Consider the following 20729-nt stretch of genomic DNA (forward strand, 5'->3'; position numbering starts at 1 on the left):
AACACTATCAAGCCAGACCACACAACTCCTACACTAGACTGTGAGCCCGTTGTTGGGTAGGGACCTTCTCTATATGTTGCCGATTTGTACTTCCCAAGTGCTTAGTACAGTGCTCTGCACTGTAAGCGCTCAATAAATATGATTGAATGAATGAATGCCCTATCACACATATGCATCATCACTTAATCAATGTTTATGTAGAACTTACTCTGCACATGGTACTGAACTAAGCACTTGGGAGAATACAATAGAGCTAGTAGAACTGATCACTACCCTCAAGGAGCTGACAGTCTAGCAGGGGGAAGCTAGACATTAAATAAAATAAATTACAGGTAGGAGGAATAGCAGAGTGTAAATACGTAAGAGAAATGGAGGTTGGGGAGGTTCAATGTTTTTACAACTGGCTTTTTCCTTCTACAGCTTAGAGAAGTAGGAGCATTATGGCTTAAATGGAAGAGCCCAGGCCTGAGAGTCAGAGGACCTGAGTTCTAATTCCCGCTCTGCTATTTGCCGCCTGTGTGACACCAGGCAAGTTACTTAACTTCTCGGTGACTCAGTTTCCTTTTCTGAAAAAGGGGATTCAGTGCTTGTTCTTCTTTTTACTTGGGCTGCGTCTATCTACCCCAGCACTTAATGGTGCTTGACATGTAGTAAGCACTTAATAACTACCATAATAATAATAATAATGGCATTTATTAAGCGCTTACTATGTGCAAAGCACTGTTCTAAGCACTGGAGAGGATACAAGGTGATCAGGTTGTCCCACATGGGGCTCACAGTCTTCATCCCCATTTTACAGATGAGGTAACCGAGGCCCAGAGAAGTTAAGCGACTTGCCCAAAGTCACACAGCTGACAAGTGGCAGAGCCGGGATTTGAACCCCTGACCTCTGACTCCAAAGATATGTTTGCTAACTTCAGTAATACCTGTACTGGACTATAATAATAACAGTGATGGTATTTATTAAGCACGTACTGCGCAAAGCACTGTACTAAGCGCTGGGAGAAAATCCACAGGTGAGAATTAAATCTAGTCCCTGCCCTCACAGGATCCTAGAGAGCAGGAATCATTTTACGCTTGCTCTGAAAAGAGCCCGATAGAGCAGCATACACAAAGAAGGGGTAAAGTATTGATTTTTGATAATGCTGATGTGGTCTAAATCAAAGTGTCAAAATGGGACAATTCAAATAACTGGTAGACTAATACTGAACAGCAATAACAACACGAAAATCCTGATTTTGGAGCAGATAGAGCTCCAAAAGAATCCTGTTTCCCCAAAGGAGACATGGATTAAAACAAGCTGGAATGCCAACAGTTTCAACAACAGCCTGTAGCCCACCTGTGGTCTCCAAACCGTGTAAACTGAGCTCTCCCCTCCTTCCCACCCCCATCCCAAGGCATGCCAACCTCCCTTCCTCTGAACTACTTCCAGAGACCTGTGGAGAATCCGCCAAACTAGCTCTCTTCCTCCCTTCAAGGCCCTGCTGAGAGCTCACCTCCTCCAGGAGGCCTTCCCAGGCTGAGCCCCTTCCTTCCTGTCCCCCTCGTCTCCCTCTCCATTGCCCCTATCTTACCTCCTTCCCTTCCTCACAGCACCTGTATATAGGTATATATGCTTGTACATATTTATTACTCTATTTTACTTGTACATATCTATTCTATTTTATTTTGTTAATATGTTTGGTTTTGTTCTCTGTCTCCCCCTTTTAGACTGTGAGCCCACTGTTGGGTAGGGACTGTCTCTATATGTTGCCAACTTGTACTTCCCAAGCACTTAGTACAGTGCTCTGCACACAGTAAGCGCTCAATAAATATGATGGATTGATTGATTGGAGAAGCTGCTAAAGTAGTTAGAGAAGCAGTGTGGCCTAGTGGAAAAAGCACAAGCTTGGGAGTCAGAAGGAACTGATTCCACTACTTGCCTGTTGTGTGACCTTGGGCAAGTCACAATTTCTCTGTGCCTCTTAGTTACCTCATCTAAAAAAATGGGCAGGAAGACTGTGAGCCTCATTTGAGATAAGGACTATATCCAAATTGATTAGTTTGTATCTACCCCAGCACTTAGTACAGTAGAGAAGCAGCGTGGCTCAGCGGAAAGAGGAGTCAGAGGTCATGGGTTCAAATCCCAGCTCCGCCAACTGTCAGCTGTGTGACTTTGGGCAAGTCACTTAACTTCTCTGTGCTTCAGTTACCTCATCTGTAAAATGGGGATTAAAACTGTGAGCCCCCGGTGGGACAACCCGATCACCTTGTAACCTCCCCAGTGCTTAGAACAGTGCTTTGCACATAGTAAGCGCTTAACAAATACCATCATTATTATTATTATTACAGTGCCTGGCACATAGTAAGCGCTTTACAAATACCTCAAAAGAAAAAGAGGGTCCCAGTTCCTCCTCATCGTCAGGGGGGTGCTGCCCTGGGCATTTTGACCTTAATGATAAGGTGAGTAACCACAGCTCAAGAAGGGATTTATTATATTCTGAGTAAATGGCAGTCCTTCAGCGCACTATGAAGTGGATTGAGGAAGAGACTAATTTGCTTCCCAAATCACACTATTTAACATAATATCATTATCAGTCAAGGCATACAAACATTCTACAAGGGAAGGACCATAATTTAGAAGTTCTTAAAACATAATACGAAAATATCATTATCAGTCAAGGCATACAAACATTCTACTAGGGAAGGACCATAATTTAGAAGTTCTAATAGTGAAAAGAAGTTCAATAAAGGCGAGTCATTACTTAAAGGCTGGTCAGGTCCCTATTTTGTGGTGAGGTCTTAGTCAACTTACTAAATAAGGGTGGATGAGAATTCTTGGTCCATAGATCAATCAATCAATCAGTCAATCAATTGTATTTATTGAGCGCTTACTGTGTGCAGAGCACCGTACTAAGCGCTTGGGAAGTACAAGTTGGCAACATATACAGACAGTTCCTACCCAACAGTGGGCTCACAGTCTAAAAGGGGGAGACAGAGAACAAAACCAAACATACTAACAAAATAAAATAAATAGAATAGCTATGCACAAGTAAAATAAATAAATAAATTGTGATAAATATGTACAAACATTTATACATATATACAGGTGCTGTGGGGAAGGGAAGGAGGTAAGATGGGGGGGATGGAGATTGCCCCAGCCAATGATGTCTGCATGTACAAATAATTCAGACCCCAAATATTATTAGCCTCAATTTTCCAAAATGTACTTTTTAGACCTCCATTATGCAAACAACCTATGTGTAAAGCCATGCATTCGCATCGGTACCCAGGTCAGGTGGCCCAAGGTAAAGAGGTCTCATCGGTTTTGTTTGTTCCATCTGTCCGTCGTAAAATGCACGCTATTTCTTTTCACGGCTCCCGATGGAGCTCCCGAATGGGAGCTCTTGTAGGGCATTCCACTGGCAACACTTGCACACTGTCTTGTACTGAACTACATTCACAACACAAATGAACGCAAGGCACAAGTTAACCAAACTGTCTAGACTTGTTCCAAATCGGATTAAGCCAGTTCACTGAAGCAGTGTGTTTATGAGGGCCATTTCGGGGTTGTGTGGGGGGTTGGGGTGAATGCTCAATGGGGCCTCTTTATCTCGGGCCACTCTGAATCGGGAGAAGTGTTTGAAAAACGCAACGTAAATGCAATTCAGAGCAGGGTGAAAGGGAACATTACAATGTGTGCGTATGTGCAGGATGGAAACGAACCCTAGGCTGAGCTGCCTACAGATCACTTCAGCGTCGGCATCGTCCCACTGGTCATCACAGACAGTCCCCCACTGTCCGCCGTGGTAGACTTCTACTCTGCCTTCGTGAGAACTTCTCCCTCCAACCAACCGCACAGGAGGAAAAGCAGGGCCTGTGGGAAGAAACATTCTGTAAAGAAAACCAAGAATTTATGCCTGAAAATGAAAGTATAGGGTAGTGCCTGGCTCAATGTAACCTAGTGGAAAGAGCACAGGCCTGGGAACCAAAGGACCTGGATTCTAAATCCAGCTCTGTCGCTTGTCTGCTGTGTGACCTTGGGCAAGTCACTTGCTTCTCTGTGCCTCAGTTATCTCATCCGTAAAATGGGGATTCAGACTATGAGCCCCATGTGGGACATGGGCTGTGTCCAACTGTTTATCTTGTATCTCCCCCAGTTTTTGTTTGTTTGTTTGAATGGCATTTGTTAAGCACTTAGTGTGTTCCAGACATTGTTCTAAGCGCCGGGATAGATATGAGATAATCAGGTTTGGACACCGTAACTGTCCCGTATGGGGCTCACAATCTTAATCCCCATTGTACAGATGAAATAATTGAGGACTTGCCCAAGGTCACACAGCAGACAATAATATTAATGAGAAGCAGCGTGGCTCAGTGGAAAGAGCCTGGGCTTTGGAGTCAGAGGTCATGGGTTCAAATCCCGGCTCCGCCAACTCTCAGCTGTGTGACTTTGGGCAAGTCACTTAACTTCTCTGTGCCTCAGTTACCTCATCTGTAAAATGGGGATTAAAACTGTTAGCCCCCCATAGGACAACCTGATTACCTTGTAACCTCCCCAGCACTTAGAACAGTGCTTGGCACTTCGTAAGCACTTAACAAATGTCATCATTATTATTAATAATAATAATTACTATTATTATATTATTATAAAATTATTATATAATATAATTTATAATAATTGATCATAATTACGGCATTTGTTAAGCGCTTACGATGTGCCAAGCACTGTACTAAACGCTGGGGTAGATACAAACAAATTGAGTTGGTCATAGTCCCCATCCCAGGTGGGGCTCACAGTCTCAATCCCCATTTTACAGATGGGGTAACTGAGGCACAGAAAAGTGAAATGACTTGCCCAAGGGCACACAGAGACAAGGGGCGGGGGCAGGATTAGAACCCAGGTCCTTCTGACTCCCAGGCTCACGCTATAACCACTAGACCACACTGCTTCTCCAGCTTAGTACAGTGCTCAGTACAGTGCCTGGCACATAGTAAGCACTTAACAAATGCCATAAGTGGTAATAAATACCGTCACCATTATTATTGGTATGTTGGCTATCTAGACAAGGAGAAAAACATCTCATTATTGTCTCGTTTCCTTTAAAATTTATTCTTACTTGCCTCGCTGGGCAATGACAATGAACAAATTTTGTTCTCAATAGGAAACACTTCTAAGGGTTCAAAGTAGTACCATACATCCTTCACTAAATACATTTTAAATTCTGATGATTAGTTGATAAAAATACAAACTCTGTCTTTTGATATAATGGTCAATTATAATTGTAATCCAGCACAGCGGGTATCCACCCAAAAGTTACGTAGCAAAGTGTGTGTCTAAGAAAGGGTTACGATATCTAAAAAATGCAAATTGGGCTACAGCTGTTAGCTGAATCGGTCTTATGGAGAATATTTCAGAAGAGGAGAATTTGATGATTTAATGGTATCTAAATTCATAGCAAGGCAAGTTCTAAATCGAATATGTTTACTACTGGCCGCCACCGACATGTCTGAATTGTTTCAAGTGGTCTGACGGTTGTTAAAAAAAAACAAAGACAAGTCTTACCACCGGAGAAGTTACATGTGACAGCGGCTGCCATTTTCTGAGGACATGTCCCATCCTGCCAGACGTCTTTTTCACAAAGCAGTATATTTTCTTCATCCCCACGGCAACGGACACTGCTCCAGGATATCGGGATAAGACCCAATCCTGAAAGTGGTGTTTGCTTGGCTACACCTCTTTCTCTAAGAGAATAAGAACCAATGAGAAGTCATCAAACTTAGAAGTAAACATTGAAGCAATTGACAACTGGGGGATGAGAACAATGAGGAAAGATATGAAGGAAGGGGAAGATCAAAAAACGAAAATATAATTAAATGGCATTTTCCAGGCAGTTAAGCAAGGGCGAAATCTGGCCAAACCCAGGGCAACATTATTCTGTGAATTACAGTCCTGTACTTCTATTACTTTTCTTGTTCAGTCATTCTTGCCATTTAGATGGATTGGTAAATAACTTTTGCAGAAAAATTGTTTTTGCATATAGCCTCTTTCCCCAGAACAGTATGTTAAATTCATTTATCTGACTACCTGTATTCCTCTTGTGGAGAGTGAGGAAGTTGGAGGAAGTTTGGCAAATTAAAAAAAAAAATACTGTGCTCTAATTATTATTACAGAAATAGCAATAAAAAAAATAATAGTACTTGTTAAACACTTTCTACCTGCCAAGCACTGTAGTAAGTGTTGAGGTAGATACACAATAGTCAGGTTGGACACAAGCCTTTCCACTGGGGGCTCAGAATCTCCATAAGAAGGGCAATGGGTATTTAATCCCCATTTTACAGATGAGGTAACAGAGGCAGAAAGAAGTTAAGTGACTTGCCCAAGGTCCCACAGCAGGCTTTAGAACTCAGATCGTCAGGCTCCTGTCCTTTCCACTAGGCCACATAGTGATCTAGTTACATTTTTCACAAATGATCCCAAATGTTTAAAGGAATAGGAAAATCTACAATAGCCATATAAGACAACATTCTCAAGTAGGAAACTCAGAGAAGATCACCGAACCCCCAGCATTCATTCATTCATTCAATTGTATTGATTGAGTGCTTACTGTGTGCAGAGCACTGTACTAAGCGCTTGGGAAGTACAAGTTGGCAACATATAGAGACTGTCCCTACCCAACATCCAAATGGGCTGGCTCCAATTTTCTCTCATCTAATCCATGTCTTTTTTTAAAACTTGACTTGATGCATACTGATTAATATTAAATATCATTAAAAGCTTGGATGTTCTGATTGACAACACTGCGCTGGAAATATGTAAAGAAAAATCCAATCACATATCTGAAGATTAGCTAATATGCAGGTCAGCATGGCAGAAAATTAGGTTAAAATGAAGAGGAAGTTAAACGATGACTGTTAGGACATGTGATTTTGGTTATCAAGCCACGGAGACTTGAGCCTCTCCTGGATGCCCGCGGCCTCTGTCCTTTCCAAAGGCCACATGACTTCTCCACCTCCCTGTCGCAGCTCCCGGCATCTTCCTCTCCTGGACTGCCCGGCTGCGTCTCCGGGATCCCGTCTCGGTTCTTCCCTACATCCCTGAGGAGCCTCCTTCCAGACCCACCTTCCACCACCAAGGCGGGATGGAAAAAGGCAGCCGCAGCTTGGTTCCGCCTCCCCAAAACCTCGGGAAGACTGTGGCAACTGCTGCTGTGGTCTCTGAGGCAAAGGAGCCTGAAATTCTGCTCCCCTAGTCCCAGTATCCTACTGATCTTTGTTTTTGTCTTTATGTTGTCTTAGTGTTTTGTTTCACAGCTCCTTAAGGACCTGTTACTAGTCCCCTCCCCCTTTTTATTTTTTGATTATGAACTCATCAAGGACAGAGACCACGTCTCATTCAATCAATCAATCAATCAATCGTATTTATTGAGCGCTTACTGTGTGCAGAGCACTGTACTAAGCACTTGGGAAGTACAAGCTGGCAACGTATAGAGACAGTCCCTACCCAACAGTGGGCTCACAGTCTCTGGATATTCTTTGCTAGAGCTTAGTTCAGTGCTCTGCGCACATTAAGCACTTCATACTAAAATTACTACTACTAGAAATTATTTTATATGCATTCTGTCAACTGAAGCCCGAGGAGCTATAAAGCTGGTTCGTAGCCCACCTTGAATAGATTCACCAAAAAGCCAAAGCCTCCCTAAAGTGAAAGGGACAGAACCAAGCAGACAGAGACAGATGGGGGAGATGCGGAGGGAAGGGAGAGAAGGTGAGGGAATGATTTAAGAGCTTGAGACCGGCAGGGGCAGGGAAGGAAGAAAGCAGAGATGAGAAGCAGTATGGCCTAATGGATTGAGCACGGGACTGGGAGTCAGAAGGACCTGAGTTCTAGTCCTGGCTCTGCCACTTGTCTCCTGTGTGACTTTGGGCAAGTCACTTCACTTCTCTGGGCCTCAGTCCCCTCATCTGTAAAATGTGAATTAAGAGTGTGAACCCCATGTGGGACAGGGACTGTGTCCAATCTGATTGGGTTGTATCTAGTTCAATGCCTGGCATAGTAAGTGCTTAACGAATGCCATAAAAAATACAGGAAAGGGAAGAAGGCAGAGGTGAGGTGTGATACAGGTGAGCTGGGGGGCTTCCCAGGAAGCCCCAAATCACAGTTCTCCTTACCACAGGCCCCCTGATTGACCTCCATATAGCTTTAGTTCTGGGACTCTCCCTCCTCCCCTGACACCCCAAGGCAATGCAAGCCATGGAGGTGAGTTCTCTGCCTTAAATAGGGCAACAGTTCCGAGCTCCTGGGCAGTGTCATCTGAAAAGTGACAATGTTGGGGAGAGAAAAAACAATGACTCAAACACAGCACCGAGGTCTGACCTCAGTCATAGATCAAGCTCTCTTAGACTAGAAGCTCTGTGTGGGTCTGATCTGATTATCATGCATCTACCCCAGCACTTAGCACAAACACAATTACACAAATACCACAATTATTGTTTTTCCCATCCCTAAATGCCTTTTCCCCCTCTAACATCGCTGACAGAATTCATAAACTTCCATCATCAGCCCTCATTTTCTTGTTGAGCTGGTAGTGTTTGAGAAATAATTGTGGATGAACTAGGGAGCCTGTCTTTCCCATTCAGGATTTTTGCTTTTAGAAAGGCACTTATAAAAAAAACTCTTCATTTTTCCCATTCCCAGCAAGTCCTACCCATGCCTCACCTCCAATATCTCCAATACCCTCAGCATCAGCACTGAACCGAATACACCGACTCATTCGGGGATCCGGAAACTCACCCAAGCTGCAGTTGGCGACACACGACGGCTGCACCGTTATCATTCCATTGGCTACTGCAGATGGTGCCCCAGACTTTGTTGGAATACACTTCGACGGTCCCTTCAAATTTGTTCTTGCCTCCTCGGAGTCGCACTGACCCTGAAGGGAAAACAACCACAATACTCACTAACGACAACAACAAAAAAATATTCAGAACGACACTAGAGCTGACAGCCGAGTCAGCAACCCGAAGTCTGGTGGATTTCAAGCCTCCACCTACAGTCTTTAAGGATTGAGAAATCTGTTGCGAATCAGGGTCTAGGAAGCAGGACATTTATGTACCTATGAATTCCAGGGAAGCAGAATGCCAGCTCTTGGCTTACAGTGAACACCAGAGTGAAGAGTATTAATGGTTATGTAGCTCAACTATTACACAGTTAGGTAACCCCCGTAATCATTTTTACCTTATGGATCTCTGCTTCAGTGTTGTGGCATCAGAGCTGTGTTCTCTGTTGTGCCATTAGCTGTGTGACTTTGGGCCAGTTACTCTGAATCTTGGTTTGCCAATTAAAACATCACCCCGAAGAGGACACAGGCGAAGGACCGTAGAGTGACAATGGTTTCAATGTTGTGGCATCAGAGCTGTGTTCTCTGTTGTGCCATTAGCTGTGTGACTTTGGGCCAGTTACTCTGAATATTAGTTTGCCAATTAAAACATCAACCCGAAGAGGACACAGGCGAAGGACCGTAGAGTGACAACCGAAAAACAAAAGGGAAAATGAAAGGAGTGTATTATTTGTGGGTCTTTTTATTCCTTTTGGGTCATGGCTTGGTGGCTTTCGTCTTCAGTGATTTCTTTTCAAACACAGGTACATGGACTAATGCTTATTTTCATGAAGGTCTCCAAAATACTGTGACCCCACTTTTTTTAAATCTAAGATGGGGCTAGAATTGTGCCTTCCAGGAATGGGGTAAATCTACCGGTGGTATTTAATGAGCACTGTGTAAAAAAAACCTTTCCTCTTAGCTTAGAGGCTGACAGGGGCTAGGCCCAAATCCAGCTCAGAGGGGTCTCTGAGTCTTTTCCGTTTCAGGCCTGAGCTCCAAGTCTTTTCCGTTTCAGGCCAGAGCTCCAAGTTAGGGGCTGGATATTAAAATGTATGTGCGATAAGGGTGTGAATTTGGATGGGAGCAGAATAATAATAATAATAACATTTATTAAGTGCTGACTATATACAAACACTGTACTAAGCTCTGAGGTACAGACCAGATAACTAGGTCAGACAGAGTTTCTTTCCTACCTGGAACTCAAAGTCTAAGGGGGAGGGAGGACAGGTGCTGGATTCCCATTTTACAGATGAGAAAACTGAGGCACAGCAGGCAAGTGGCAGAGCGGGGATTCGAACTCAGGTCCAGGCCCATGTTCTTTCCACTAGGCCACACTGCTTCTCACTAGGTTTCTTAGGTTGCTGGGACTTTTAAGTTTCAGCAGTCCACAGAGGGAATGTGGGTATTCCCGACAAATGCGTAGCAGCATTCCTTAGAAGCGCAGGCTGGTCTGGACCAGATGCAGAGGTGCAGGGTGCCAGAATTTAGCCCAGAATGGACTGAAGTGCTTAGTACAGTGCTCTGCACACGGTAAGCACTCAATAAATACCACCTAGGGATTGAATCCATGGTCAGATCAAGACAGGACAATCCCACTCACCTAGGCTCACTCCCCTTCCTTTCACATCTCCTGGAGCCACAGGCCACCCTTCCTTGAAGCTGTTTTTGGGGACACCCACAGGCAGCTGCAGTGGGACTGGGAAAATCATCAGGACAAAAAAGTCATCCTGGGACTACCAACCTACAGCCTAGCCTGGAAAATAGGTAAGTGAAAATCATTGAAAAAAAGACTGAAAGTTCAGTCCAGAGAACTGCTTATTACGATGCAAATTTGATTATCCTCGTGCCAATTGTAAGTCTCCTGCCTGCCCTCGTCCCAGACCCCGCTCTTCCTGATGACTTTCCAAAGCAATATTTCTCAAACTGGTTCCATCCACATACCATTTGGGTGAGACAAAGAGACCTTGAGGTCCAGCTGCCTCGATGAGAAATTTCCAACGTCTTAAGAGGGACCTTCTCCACACTTCAAGCCTTTCACCTCAGGAGCAAGGGTCCCTTTTCATCCTAGTCTCAACTCTTCTTCCCCACATTCCCGTTCCCTTTCCCCACCCTCCAGATTGGATCCTAATCTCTATCACCACTGTTGGGCAGGAACCGTCTCTATATGTTGCCAACTTGTACTTCCCAAGCGCTTAGTACAGTGCTCTGCACACAGTAAGCGCTCACTAAATACGATTGAATGAATGAATCCTACCCGCCAGTGCATTCTTGCCGATGTTCCCGGCTCTCAATGCTGTGCATGTTCTAAGGAAGGGTACTTTTGAGAACAAAACTAAGATGACAACCAAACCCCATGACAGTAGGGGCCCACAGGTCCTGATGTTGGGGGATTGGAGAACAACAATTCTGTGTTTACCCTGGCATCCCTTCATGATTTTATAAACTTTATTCATGCTGTCAGTCTTCACCTTGCTAGATTAATGGGAATCAATCAATCGTATTTATTGAGCGCTTACTGTGTGCAGAGCACTGTACTAAGCACTTGGGAAGTACAAATTGGCAACATATAGAAACAGTGTCTACCCGAATCCATTTGAATGTAAATTCCTTGAGGTCAGGAATCACACTTTTTATTACTGTTCTCCTCCTAGTAGATGCTAAATAAATGCTTTGATGATGGTGATGTCAGCCCATTGTGGGCAGGTAATGTGTCTTCCAACTCAGACTGTACTCTCCTAAGCACTTAGTACAGTTCTCTGCACACAGTAAGTGCTCAATAAATACGACTGATCTACCACTTCTCTAGTATTGTACTCTCCCAGTAGCCCTTCTCTATACCTTCTCCAACAATTTGACACTTCCCAAGATACAGCAACCAGAACTCTGCTCAGTATTCTAGATGCCGAAATATCAGGATAAAGCTATGCCATTTGTTTGGTTTCCCTCCCACCCCCATCTTCATAGCCATTGCTTAAATAGCGTGTTGCTTTTTACCTTTCTTTCCTCCTTCCTTCTGATTTAAGACTTGAAATATGTAAATCACACAAGTGCTTTTGTAATGAACCATATAATATCATGCATATCACAGATGCCAGTAGAGTAATCCTGGCCAAAGAATGCTCTTGTTCATAGTCATCCACAAACAAAACACTCCTTGATATACTTAAAGTGAATGAGCTAGCCCTTTATTAGGTCCCAACAGTACATTTTCTAGAATAGGTGGAAACGAGGTTTATAGCCAAGACAAGGAACTGAAACCAGTTTTATGCTAGATAGACTTCTGCAGTGTCTTTCTTCCCTGGGAAAAGGATTGCAGTCTTCTTCACAAGTCCTTGCATAGTAGCAAGAAGTATGAGCATTGAATGGACATACACATGCAAGTTAAGCCACTAGGATGAGTCATTAAAATGGCACGGGATATGTACTAATCATTTGCTACTACACTGTCAGCCAGATAATCAGTGGAAAGTCTTCCCCCTTGCCTGGCTGTCAGTTTGGGACTCCCACGTGAAATCCAGCACTGAGACAGGGTAGGGAAACGCTGATGTCATCGGGCCCTTGTTTGTAATTCCCCTGCCTCCGGAGGATGTGACCCCATCTCTTCCCCAACTCTTGTTTTAGCTCTCGCTGACTGAAGGGGCCAAGCCAGAAGCAAGCTGGGCCTAGTGAGAGGCAGTGGGGTCTAGTGAGAAGAGCGTGGGCCTTGGATTCAGAGGACCTGGGTTCTAATCCCCGCTCCACCACTTGTCTGCTGTGTGACTTTGGGCGAGTCACTTAACTTCTCTGTGCCTCATTTACCTCAGTTGCAAAATGGGGATTTAATACAGCATGCCCTATTAGAGATAGAGGTTGTGTCCAATCTGTTTAGCTTGTACCTACCCCGGCACTTAGTACGGTCCCTGTCATATAATAAATGCTTAGCAAATACCATAAAAAAAAATTCAGCCCAAAGCCTGACTTATTTCAGAGCTGGTCTGGCTTCCTCCAGGGAGTTCTGGCCTCCAGTTTTTCAAGCCATTGCAGCTTGTCAGAAGCCCTGATACCAACCATTGCTGCTTCTCTGACACTAAAATGCATCAGGAAATCCTGTATTCATTTGGCTTACCATACTCTTCCACTTAGAAAAGAAAGGCTATCATCCAATTTTCTTTAAACAAATGAATAAAAATTGTAACCCTGAAAAAAAATGGCTTTCCTTAAAATGATTAAAGAGTTCAATCTGTGCAGACCTCTTGCAAAATCATCCCTCCCTCTACCAAATAACCTGAAGGGAAAGCCTATCTTGTTTTGAATTTAGTTCCTTGGAATTTTGAATACCTTATCTTTTAGACAAACATCTGCTTAAGTGATCCCAAGGAATCAATTCATCTACAAGTGTGTATTTTTTTTTTATATATTCACTCTGCTGGTACTGGTACTTTGGCTAATTACATCTGATAGGGTAACCACTTGAAAGAGGAGATCTTCTAAATTTTCAGCATGATAATATGTCTCCAAACTAAACTACAGTGGAGGAATAGGGGAAGAAGGTTTTGAGACTTTGAAAATGCTTTTTATTTCTCATTTGTGTATCAAGAAAGCCAAGTTTTTAAAGCCCCAGAAGGTCTAGCCATCTAACTCCAGAGGACAGACAATAGGGCTGATTTATATACCCACTAGGCTTCAAACACTAATGTGTACAAAAAAATAAATCACTAGGATTACATCTTCGAAGACCACCCCCTCAGCCCAGAAAGTTGTTATTTTTTTTATTTTGAAAAAGAAAATTTTGCTGAGTTATGACTGTCCCAACACAATTTACTTTGTACATTTGAATCTTCACCACAGGTTCTATTTAGGTTATATCAGTTCAAATGAGATGGAAAAATGAGGTGATTCTATATAATTCAGAAAAATAAACATTCAGGAAAAATCATTATTTTAACAATGTAGGGAGGAGAGAGAGGGATTGGAAATTATCTCGGAGATATATTTTTTGGAAAATACTATGTTTTTCACTCACTCGATCAATAGTGGTATTTACTGAGCACTTACAATGGACAGAACACTTAAGTTGGGAGAATAAAATCCAAGAGACTTGCCCACAAAAAGCTTACAGTCTAAAGCGGGGGAGAGATATTAATGTGAATAAATAAATTACAGACATGTACATAAGTGCTGTGGGACTGAGGGTAGGCTGTTATCAAGTACTTAAAGGGTGCACAGAACACAGAACTCACTGAAATTAAACCAAACTAAAAGATTTTAAATAAAATAAAATTTACTACTTGATCTCACCTTGATGGAGATTAGTTAAAGTAGTTGAAAGATTAGATAACTGGATGAAATTGGGCATGTCCAATTTCATTTGGCTTGCCAAATATTGGGGTAGTTGAAATCTAGGGGCCTGAGGTCAGGTTTGTGGATCAGGGCTGTATCCACACAGAATTCCCTGCAGAAGATCCCATGTCATTTATCTAGCCCACATAGGTTTGCTCCAGAGGGAAGTGCCTCTTATGGAAGAATTGTCTTAGCACCACACAGCCATTTTCTATGGCTATACAGCAGCACAGGAAATGTATAGGGTTAACAGTAGTAATAATAATAATAATGGTATTTGTTAAGTGCTTACTATGTTCTAAGCACTGGGGGGATACAAGGTGATCAGGCTGTCCCACGTGGGGCTCACAGTCTTCATCCCCATTTTACAGATGGGGTAACTGAGGCACAGACTTGCCCAAAGTCACACAGCTGATAAGTGGCGAAGCCGGGATTAGAACACATGACCTCTGACTCCCAAGCCCGGGCTTTTCCACGGAGCTACACTGCTCTCGTATAGGTAGTTGCCAACTCTCCCAGCTAGAAAAGGTGCTCCTCGAATGGGCCGGGGAGTACTTCTCCTCATCAGCACTTAGAACAGTGCTTTGCACATAGTAAGAGCTTAATAAATGCCATTATTATTATTAGCGGTATTTATTGAGCGCTTTCTGGGTGCAGACTGCTGTACTAAGTAATGGTATACTTTAAAGTACTCAATCATCTCGCCCCTCCTACCTCAGCTCGCTACTCTCCTACTACAACCCAGCCCATACACATCCCTCCTCTAATGCTAAACTTCTCACTGTACCTCAGTCTCATCTGTCTCACCACCGACCTCTTGCCCACATCCTGCCTTTGACCTGGAACACCTTCCCCCACACCAAATCCAACAGAAAATTACTCTCCCCACCTCCAGAGCCTTATTGAAGGCACATCTCTTCCAAAAGGCCTTCCCTAAGTCCTCTTTTCCTTTTCTTCAACTTCCTTCTGTGTCACCCTGACTTGCCCCTTTATTCGTCCACCCTCCCAGCCCCACAGCACTTATGTACAGATCTGTAATTTATTTATAGTAATGTCTGTCCCTCCCTCTGGACTGTAAGCTTACTGTGGGCAGGGAATGTGTCTGTTTATTTTTATATTGTACTCTCCCAAGTACACGATGCTCTGCACATAGTAAGTGCTCAGTAAATATGACTGTCTAACTGACCTTATAGTTTAGAGGAGCTTACAGTCTCTCTCCCAGGGCACACTACTTATATCAGCCTATACCCCTCCCACAGGGACTGTGTCCGACCTAATTAACTTGGACCAACCCTAGCGCTTAGAACAGGGTTGACACATAGTAAATGCTTAACAAATATGACACACACACACAAAAATTGACCCACTCCAGGAATAGCTGTGGCACTGTACTCTCCCAAGCACTAAGTACAGTGCTCTGCACAGTGTAAGGGCTCAATAAAATACCACTGACTGGTCTGAACAGACATGGGTAAGGAAGAAGAATCTTGAAGAAGCAACGTGGCTTAGTGGAAAGAGCGCAGCTTTGGAGTCAGTGGTCATGGGTTCAAATCCTGGCCCTGCCAATTGTCAGCTGTATGAGTTTGGGCAAGTCACTTCACTTCTCTGTGCCTCAGTTACTTCATCTGTAAAACAGTTTTTGACTGTGAGCCCCCGTGGAACAACCTGATCACCTTGTAGCCTCCACAGCGCTTAGAACAGTGCTTTGCGCATAGTAAGCGCTTAACAAATGTCATCATTATTATTATATTATTATTGAAGAGAGGTGCCTCTGCCCTTCAGTCCTTCATCAGACCTAGCAGAAAACTGAGTCTCCCCAGCAGAGAAGGATGCTGAAGTTCAGCCCTGAGGCTCCACGGTTCTCTGAAGCACAAGAGAAAACCAGACAGGCTCTCAGGTTGTGGAATGTGTCTACACTTATATGCTCTATTTCACTCCCCAGGTGCTTAGTACAGTGCTCTGCATGGAGTAAGAGCTCAATAAATATGATTGATTGCTTTTGCCATACCAGCCAAACCAATCAGTGACAAAATAACTGCCTTAATCAAGCATATTTATTGAGCACTTACTCTGCAAAACACTGTACTAAATGCTTAGGAAAGTACAATATAACAGAGTTGGTAGATACGTTCACTGCCCACAACGATATAGGCTAGAGGGACCTAAACGTTTTACAGAGAAGACTTTTCCTGTATAAATGACTTAAGGAACTTAAGTTGTGCTTGTGCTATGTCTCTAGGAAAGAGAAGGAACAAAGGAAAACCAGCTTGTTAATGAATTCACTGGGGAGTGAGAGATCCACACATTGCATAAAAAGCAAAGCCCATGGAGCGTCAGACAGGTTTCTCACCACGCTGACACATTTACATGAACTCACAAAACCCTGCTGTAGTTTGACGGATCACTTGTTTCCCTCATTTTGTATTCCTGCGTTAGCTATCCGAATGCAAATGGTATTTCAGCATCACAGTTTAAATATGAAGTATTGGGGTTATAGCAGAGAAAACTACAATCCAACTTAATTTTCCCCTATTTTGCAAAGGCTAAAAAATTTTAGGTTTGGTTTTTGTGGGAGTGGAAAAGGGTTGTAAACTAGAATGGGGTCAAGATTCACAGGTCTTTAGCATACCTTCACCCCATGAGAATCACAAAGAACTGAACTTTTATGCCCTTCAAAAGAGGCTAAATTTCATTAACATTGTAAAGTGTATTTGTCATTTCCTTCAGCCTAACAGAGATAACCAGATTCTTAAAGACAAAGTAAATGTTGCCTGGATTCCTCAATGTGCCAGCCATCTGCGTGTAACTAACAATGTGCTCACTGTATCAAGCAGTCGGCACTCTACAATCCATTTCTTTTGCACTAGCTAACAACAACAGAGATTTGCCTGTCCTCTCACAAGGGACAAATATTTAAAGAAGTTGGGAATCCCATCCATCACCGAAGGCAAAAGACACATTTACTATTAACTAGAGGAGGAAAAAAAAAACACTAAAAAACAGGAGATGAATATTTAAATGAATGGGTTTTACCCAAGTTTGGGAGACAGGCAGAATAGGTAAGAAAAAAAACATAGGGGGAGAAACAAGGAATGAAAGTAACAAACGACACATGCACTCGGACTCAAGTAGAATAGATACTGTTTTGTTTGTGCTCCTAGTTACAAATCTTCAAAGACAGTTTCACCCACTAAGTTATTGGCTGTGGCTACACGCTGTTTATACACAATTGAATGGTGGCCCAAGACAAAGGTATTTCATATCCGCCATCGACCTTTAAAGTAAACTGGTTTATAGTTTGGAAATTCAGGCAAGGAAGGATATCAAGTCTGGTATTGCCGAGACTTGCTTCCTAACACCTGCCACATTGACTCAGGATGAAACACAGGGAAAGAAAATATTTTTAAAAAAGCAAAGGGACAGCTCTCAGCCAATTTTTTAATTAGCATCCACTTCCAACAACAGATGGGCTTCAAAGGATTCAGCTTGTAAACAGCAGTCCCGTCCCAAATGCCTCCTTATTCCACCCTAATCCAAAGAGTCAGAGGGACTTTCCAAATGGACTTTTCATACTAGACCACGATCTGCAAACTACAGTGACCACTGGACTAATGAGAGATGAGAATCACTCTCTCTGGGTCAAGGCTTGGTTACAAAAGGCATTATATGTGCCAGCGCCACTGCAAAAAGTGTTGGTGATTTCCTTCTCCAGGGCTAGGGTCTATGGAAGGCTCTGTGCAGCCGAGGTCCCTCAATCCCAAAGAAGAGGAGATCGTATTATGCACATTATTGTAAATGTGTGAAGAGCGATGTCATTTGCCCTCTCCTTTTCCAGATAGTTGCTTGAATCTTGCCCTAACATGCACACCAAATCTTCCCTGCTCCTCTCTTAACCCCCACAGGCTACACCCCATTTTCCAGTGGCCTGCCTGGAAGATGATAATAATAATAACTGTGGTAATAATAATAATGGCATTTGTTAAGGCTTACTGTGTGCCAAGCACTGTTCTAAACAATGGGTAGTTGTTAAGCACTTACTATATGCTAGGCACTGTACTAAGCACTGGGGTGGATACAAGCAAATCGGGTAGGACACAGTCCCTGTCATTCATTCACTCATTGAATCATATTTATTGAGCGCTTACTGTGTGCAGAGCACTGTACTAAGCGCTTGGGAAGTCCAAGTTGGCAACATCTAGAGATGGTCCCTACCCAACAGCGGGCTCACAGCTAGAAGGGGGAGACAGACAACAAAACAAAACGTATTAACAAAATAAAATAAATAGAATAAATAGGTACAAGTAAAATAGAGTAATAAATACGTGCAAACATATATACATATATACAGGTGCTGTGGGGAGGGGAAGGAGGTAAGGCGGGGGGGGGGAATACAGTTGAAGACTGGGAGCCCCCCGTGGGACAACCTGATCACCCTGTAGCCCCCTCAGCGCTTAGAACAGTGTTTGGCATGTAGTAAGTCATCATTATTATTATTATATCTTATTTTCTTAAATAAATATGATGGAAGGAAGGAATGAGTGAAGACGAAGTCCCGTCCCGAGCCCCCGCCCCGGTCGGCCTCCTTCCGTCCATCCGTCCCATGTGGGGCCCCCAGTCTCTATCCCCATTTTTACAGATAAGGTAACTGAGGCCCAGAGAAGTTAAGTGACTTGCCCAAGGTCACACAGCAGACAAGTGGCGGAGCCGGGATTAGAACCCATGGCCTTTTGACTCCAGGCCTGTGCTCTGACCACTCTGCCATTAGGTTTGATTTCTACAGCTCAAGGTCACCTTTCCTTCTGTGTAAATTCCCTTTGGGTAAAACAGCTTGGGTTGGTGATAGCCTGTTTCTACAGGTGGTGGAATGGGTGGAATGGTGGAATGGAATAAAGAAGCAGCATGGCTCAGTGGAAAGAGCACGGGCTTTGGAATCAGAGGTCATGGGTTCAAATCCCGGCTCTGCCAATTGTCAGCCGTGGGACTTTGGACAAGTCACTTAACTTCTCTGGGCCTCCATTCCCTCATCTGTAAAATGGGGATGAAGACTGTGAGCCCCCTGTGGGATCTGATCAACTTGTAACCTCCCCGGCACTTAGAACAGTGCTTTGCACATAATAAGCGCTTAATAAATGCCATCATTATAACAATAGTAATAATAACAACATTGTGGTATTTGTTAAGCGCCTACTGTGTGTCGGGCACTGTACTAAGCACCGAGGTGGATACAAGCAGATCGAGTTAGACACAGTCCCTGTCCCACAGTCTCAATCCCTATTTTACAGATGAGGTAACTGAGGCCCAGAGGAGTGAAGTCACTTGCCCAAGTTCACACAGCAGAGCCAAGTTTAGAACCCAGGTCCTTCTGATTCCCAGGCCCGTGCTCCATCTGTAACGCTGGAGATAGAGGGAGGGATGCAAGACATGAAATAGCCCAAGACTGGTCCCAGGAACATTTAAGAATAAAAAGAATAGTTGTGATCTTTATTAATGCCTGAATCACTGTACCTAGCACTGGTGGGGGATAACATAAATCGAGCTAGCCAAGTCTCTTTCCCACATGGGGCTCACAGTCTAAGTAAAAGGGAGAATAGAAATTGAATATCCATTTACAGTTGAGGAAACTGAAGCACAGAGAGGTTAAGTGACTTGCCCCCGGTCACACAGCTGGCAAGTAGCAAAGCGGAGATTGGAACCAGGCTAGTACTCCTTCCACCACTGCTTCCCATTAAGCACCAACAAATTGTTATTTCCATCCTTGGGAACTAGGAAAACTCAGCCTGTACATTCCTCATCGAGTAGGTGAGAATGACATGACCTTTCCTCCAAGCCATACAGGAAGCTAGTCCTGGATTCTGTGTGACCCAGAACTTGGCCTGAGAGGAGTAGCCCATCTCTGGGCCCTGGGCCATGTGCCCCCACGTTACTCACAAAGTTTATCCATCAACAGTGAAAATGTACAAAATCTAAGTAATTGATGTTTAAAAGAGACAACTTTATGCCCCAGGAAAATGTGCTTAGTCACTAAATACACTTCACCATCCCAGAACTTTCAACCTATGCGTTAGGACAAGGGTCAGAATGGGTTTCTGTGCCAAGGTGTGATGTCATTTAATCCCCTGTAAAAGTAAACAGAGAGGATAAGCCCCTGAGATGCCTGAATCATTGCTAAGTGGATCACTGTCACCATCAGGGAGTGGTGTGTAATTTAGGAGGGCCCCATGGACGGCTGAAAGGTTACCTGGCAGAAGACCGCCAAAACCTGCCTAATGGGAAGGAGGTTATCTTCCAACCACACCACTAAAACTCCCGTCATCCCCGTTTTCGCTAGCCAGGAGGATGAGAAGAAATGGAAGGAAGGAAGGAAGGAAGGAAGGAAGGAAGGAAGGAAGGAAGGAAGGAAGGAAGGAAGAGAGAGAGAGAAAGAAAGGAAGAAAGAGAGAGAGAGAAAGAAAGAAAGAAAGAAAAAGAAAGAAAGAAAGAAAGAAAGAAAGAAAGAAAGAAGGAAGGAAGGAAGGAAGGAAGGAAGGAAGGAAGGAAGGAAGGAAGGAA

General features: G+C 43.6%; 1 protein-coding gene across 1 annotated transcript in view; it reads right to left on the bottom strand.

The window, feature by feature from the left end:
• Positions 1–20729, bottom strand: part of PRSS12 (serine protease 12) — a 73656-nt gene that overhangs the window by 43085 nt on the left and 9842 nt on the right. The window contains exons 2-4 of the mRNA XM_038755044.1: positions 8774–8912; positions 5546–5724; positions 3706–3856 (exon numbers count right to left, since the gene is read on the bottom strand). Coding sequence (XP_038610972.1) covers positions 3706–3856; positions 5546–5724; positions 8774–8912 — 469 coding nt within the window. The remainder of the gene's footprint in view (positions 1–3705; positions 3857–5545; positions 5725–8773; positions 8913–20729) is intronic.

Source organism: Tachyglossus aculeatus, chromosome 12 (assembly GCF_015852505.1).
Source record: "Tachyglossus aculeatus isolate mTacAcu1 chromosome 12, mTacAcu1.pri, whole genome shotgun sequence".
NCBI classification, from domain to species: Eukaryota; Metazoa; Chordata; class Mammalia; order Monotremata; family Tachyglossidae; genus Tachyglossus; species Tachyglossus aculeatus.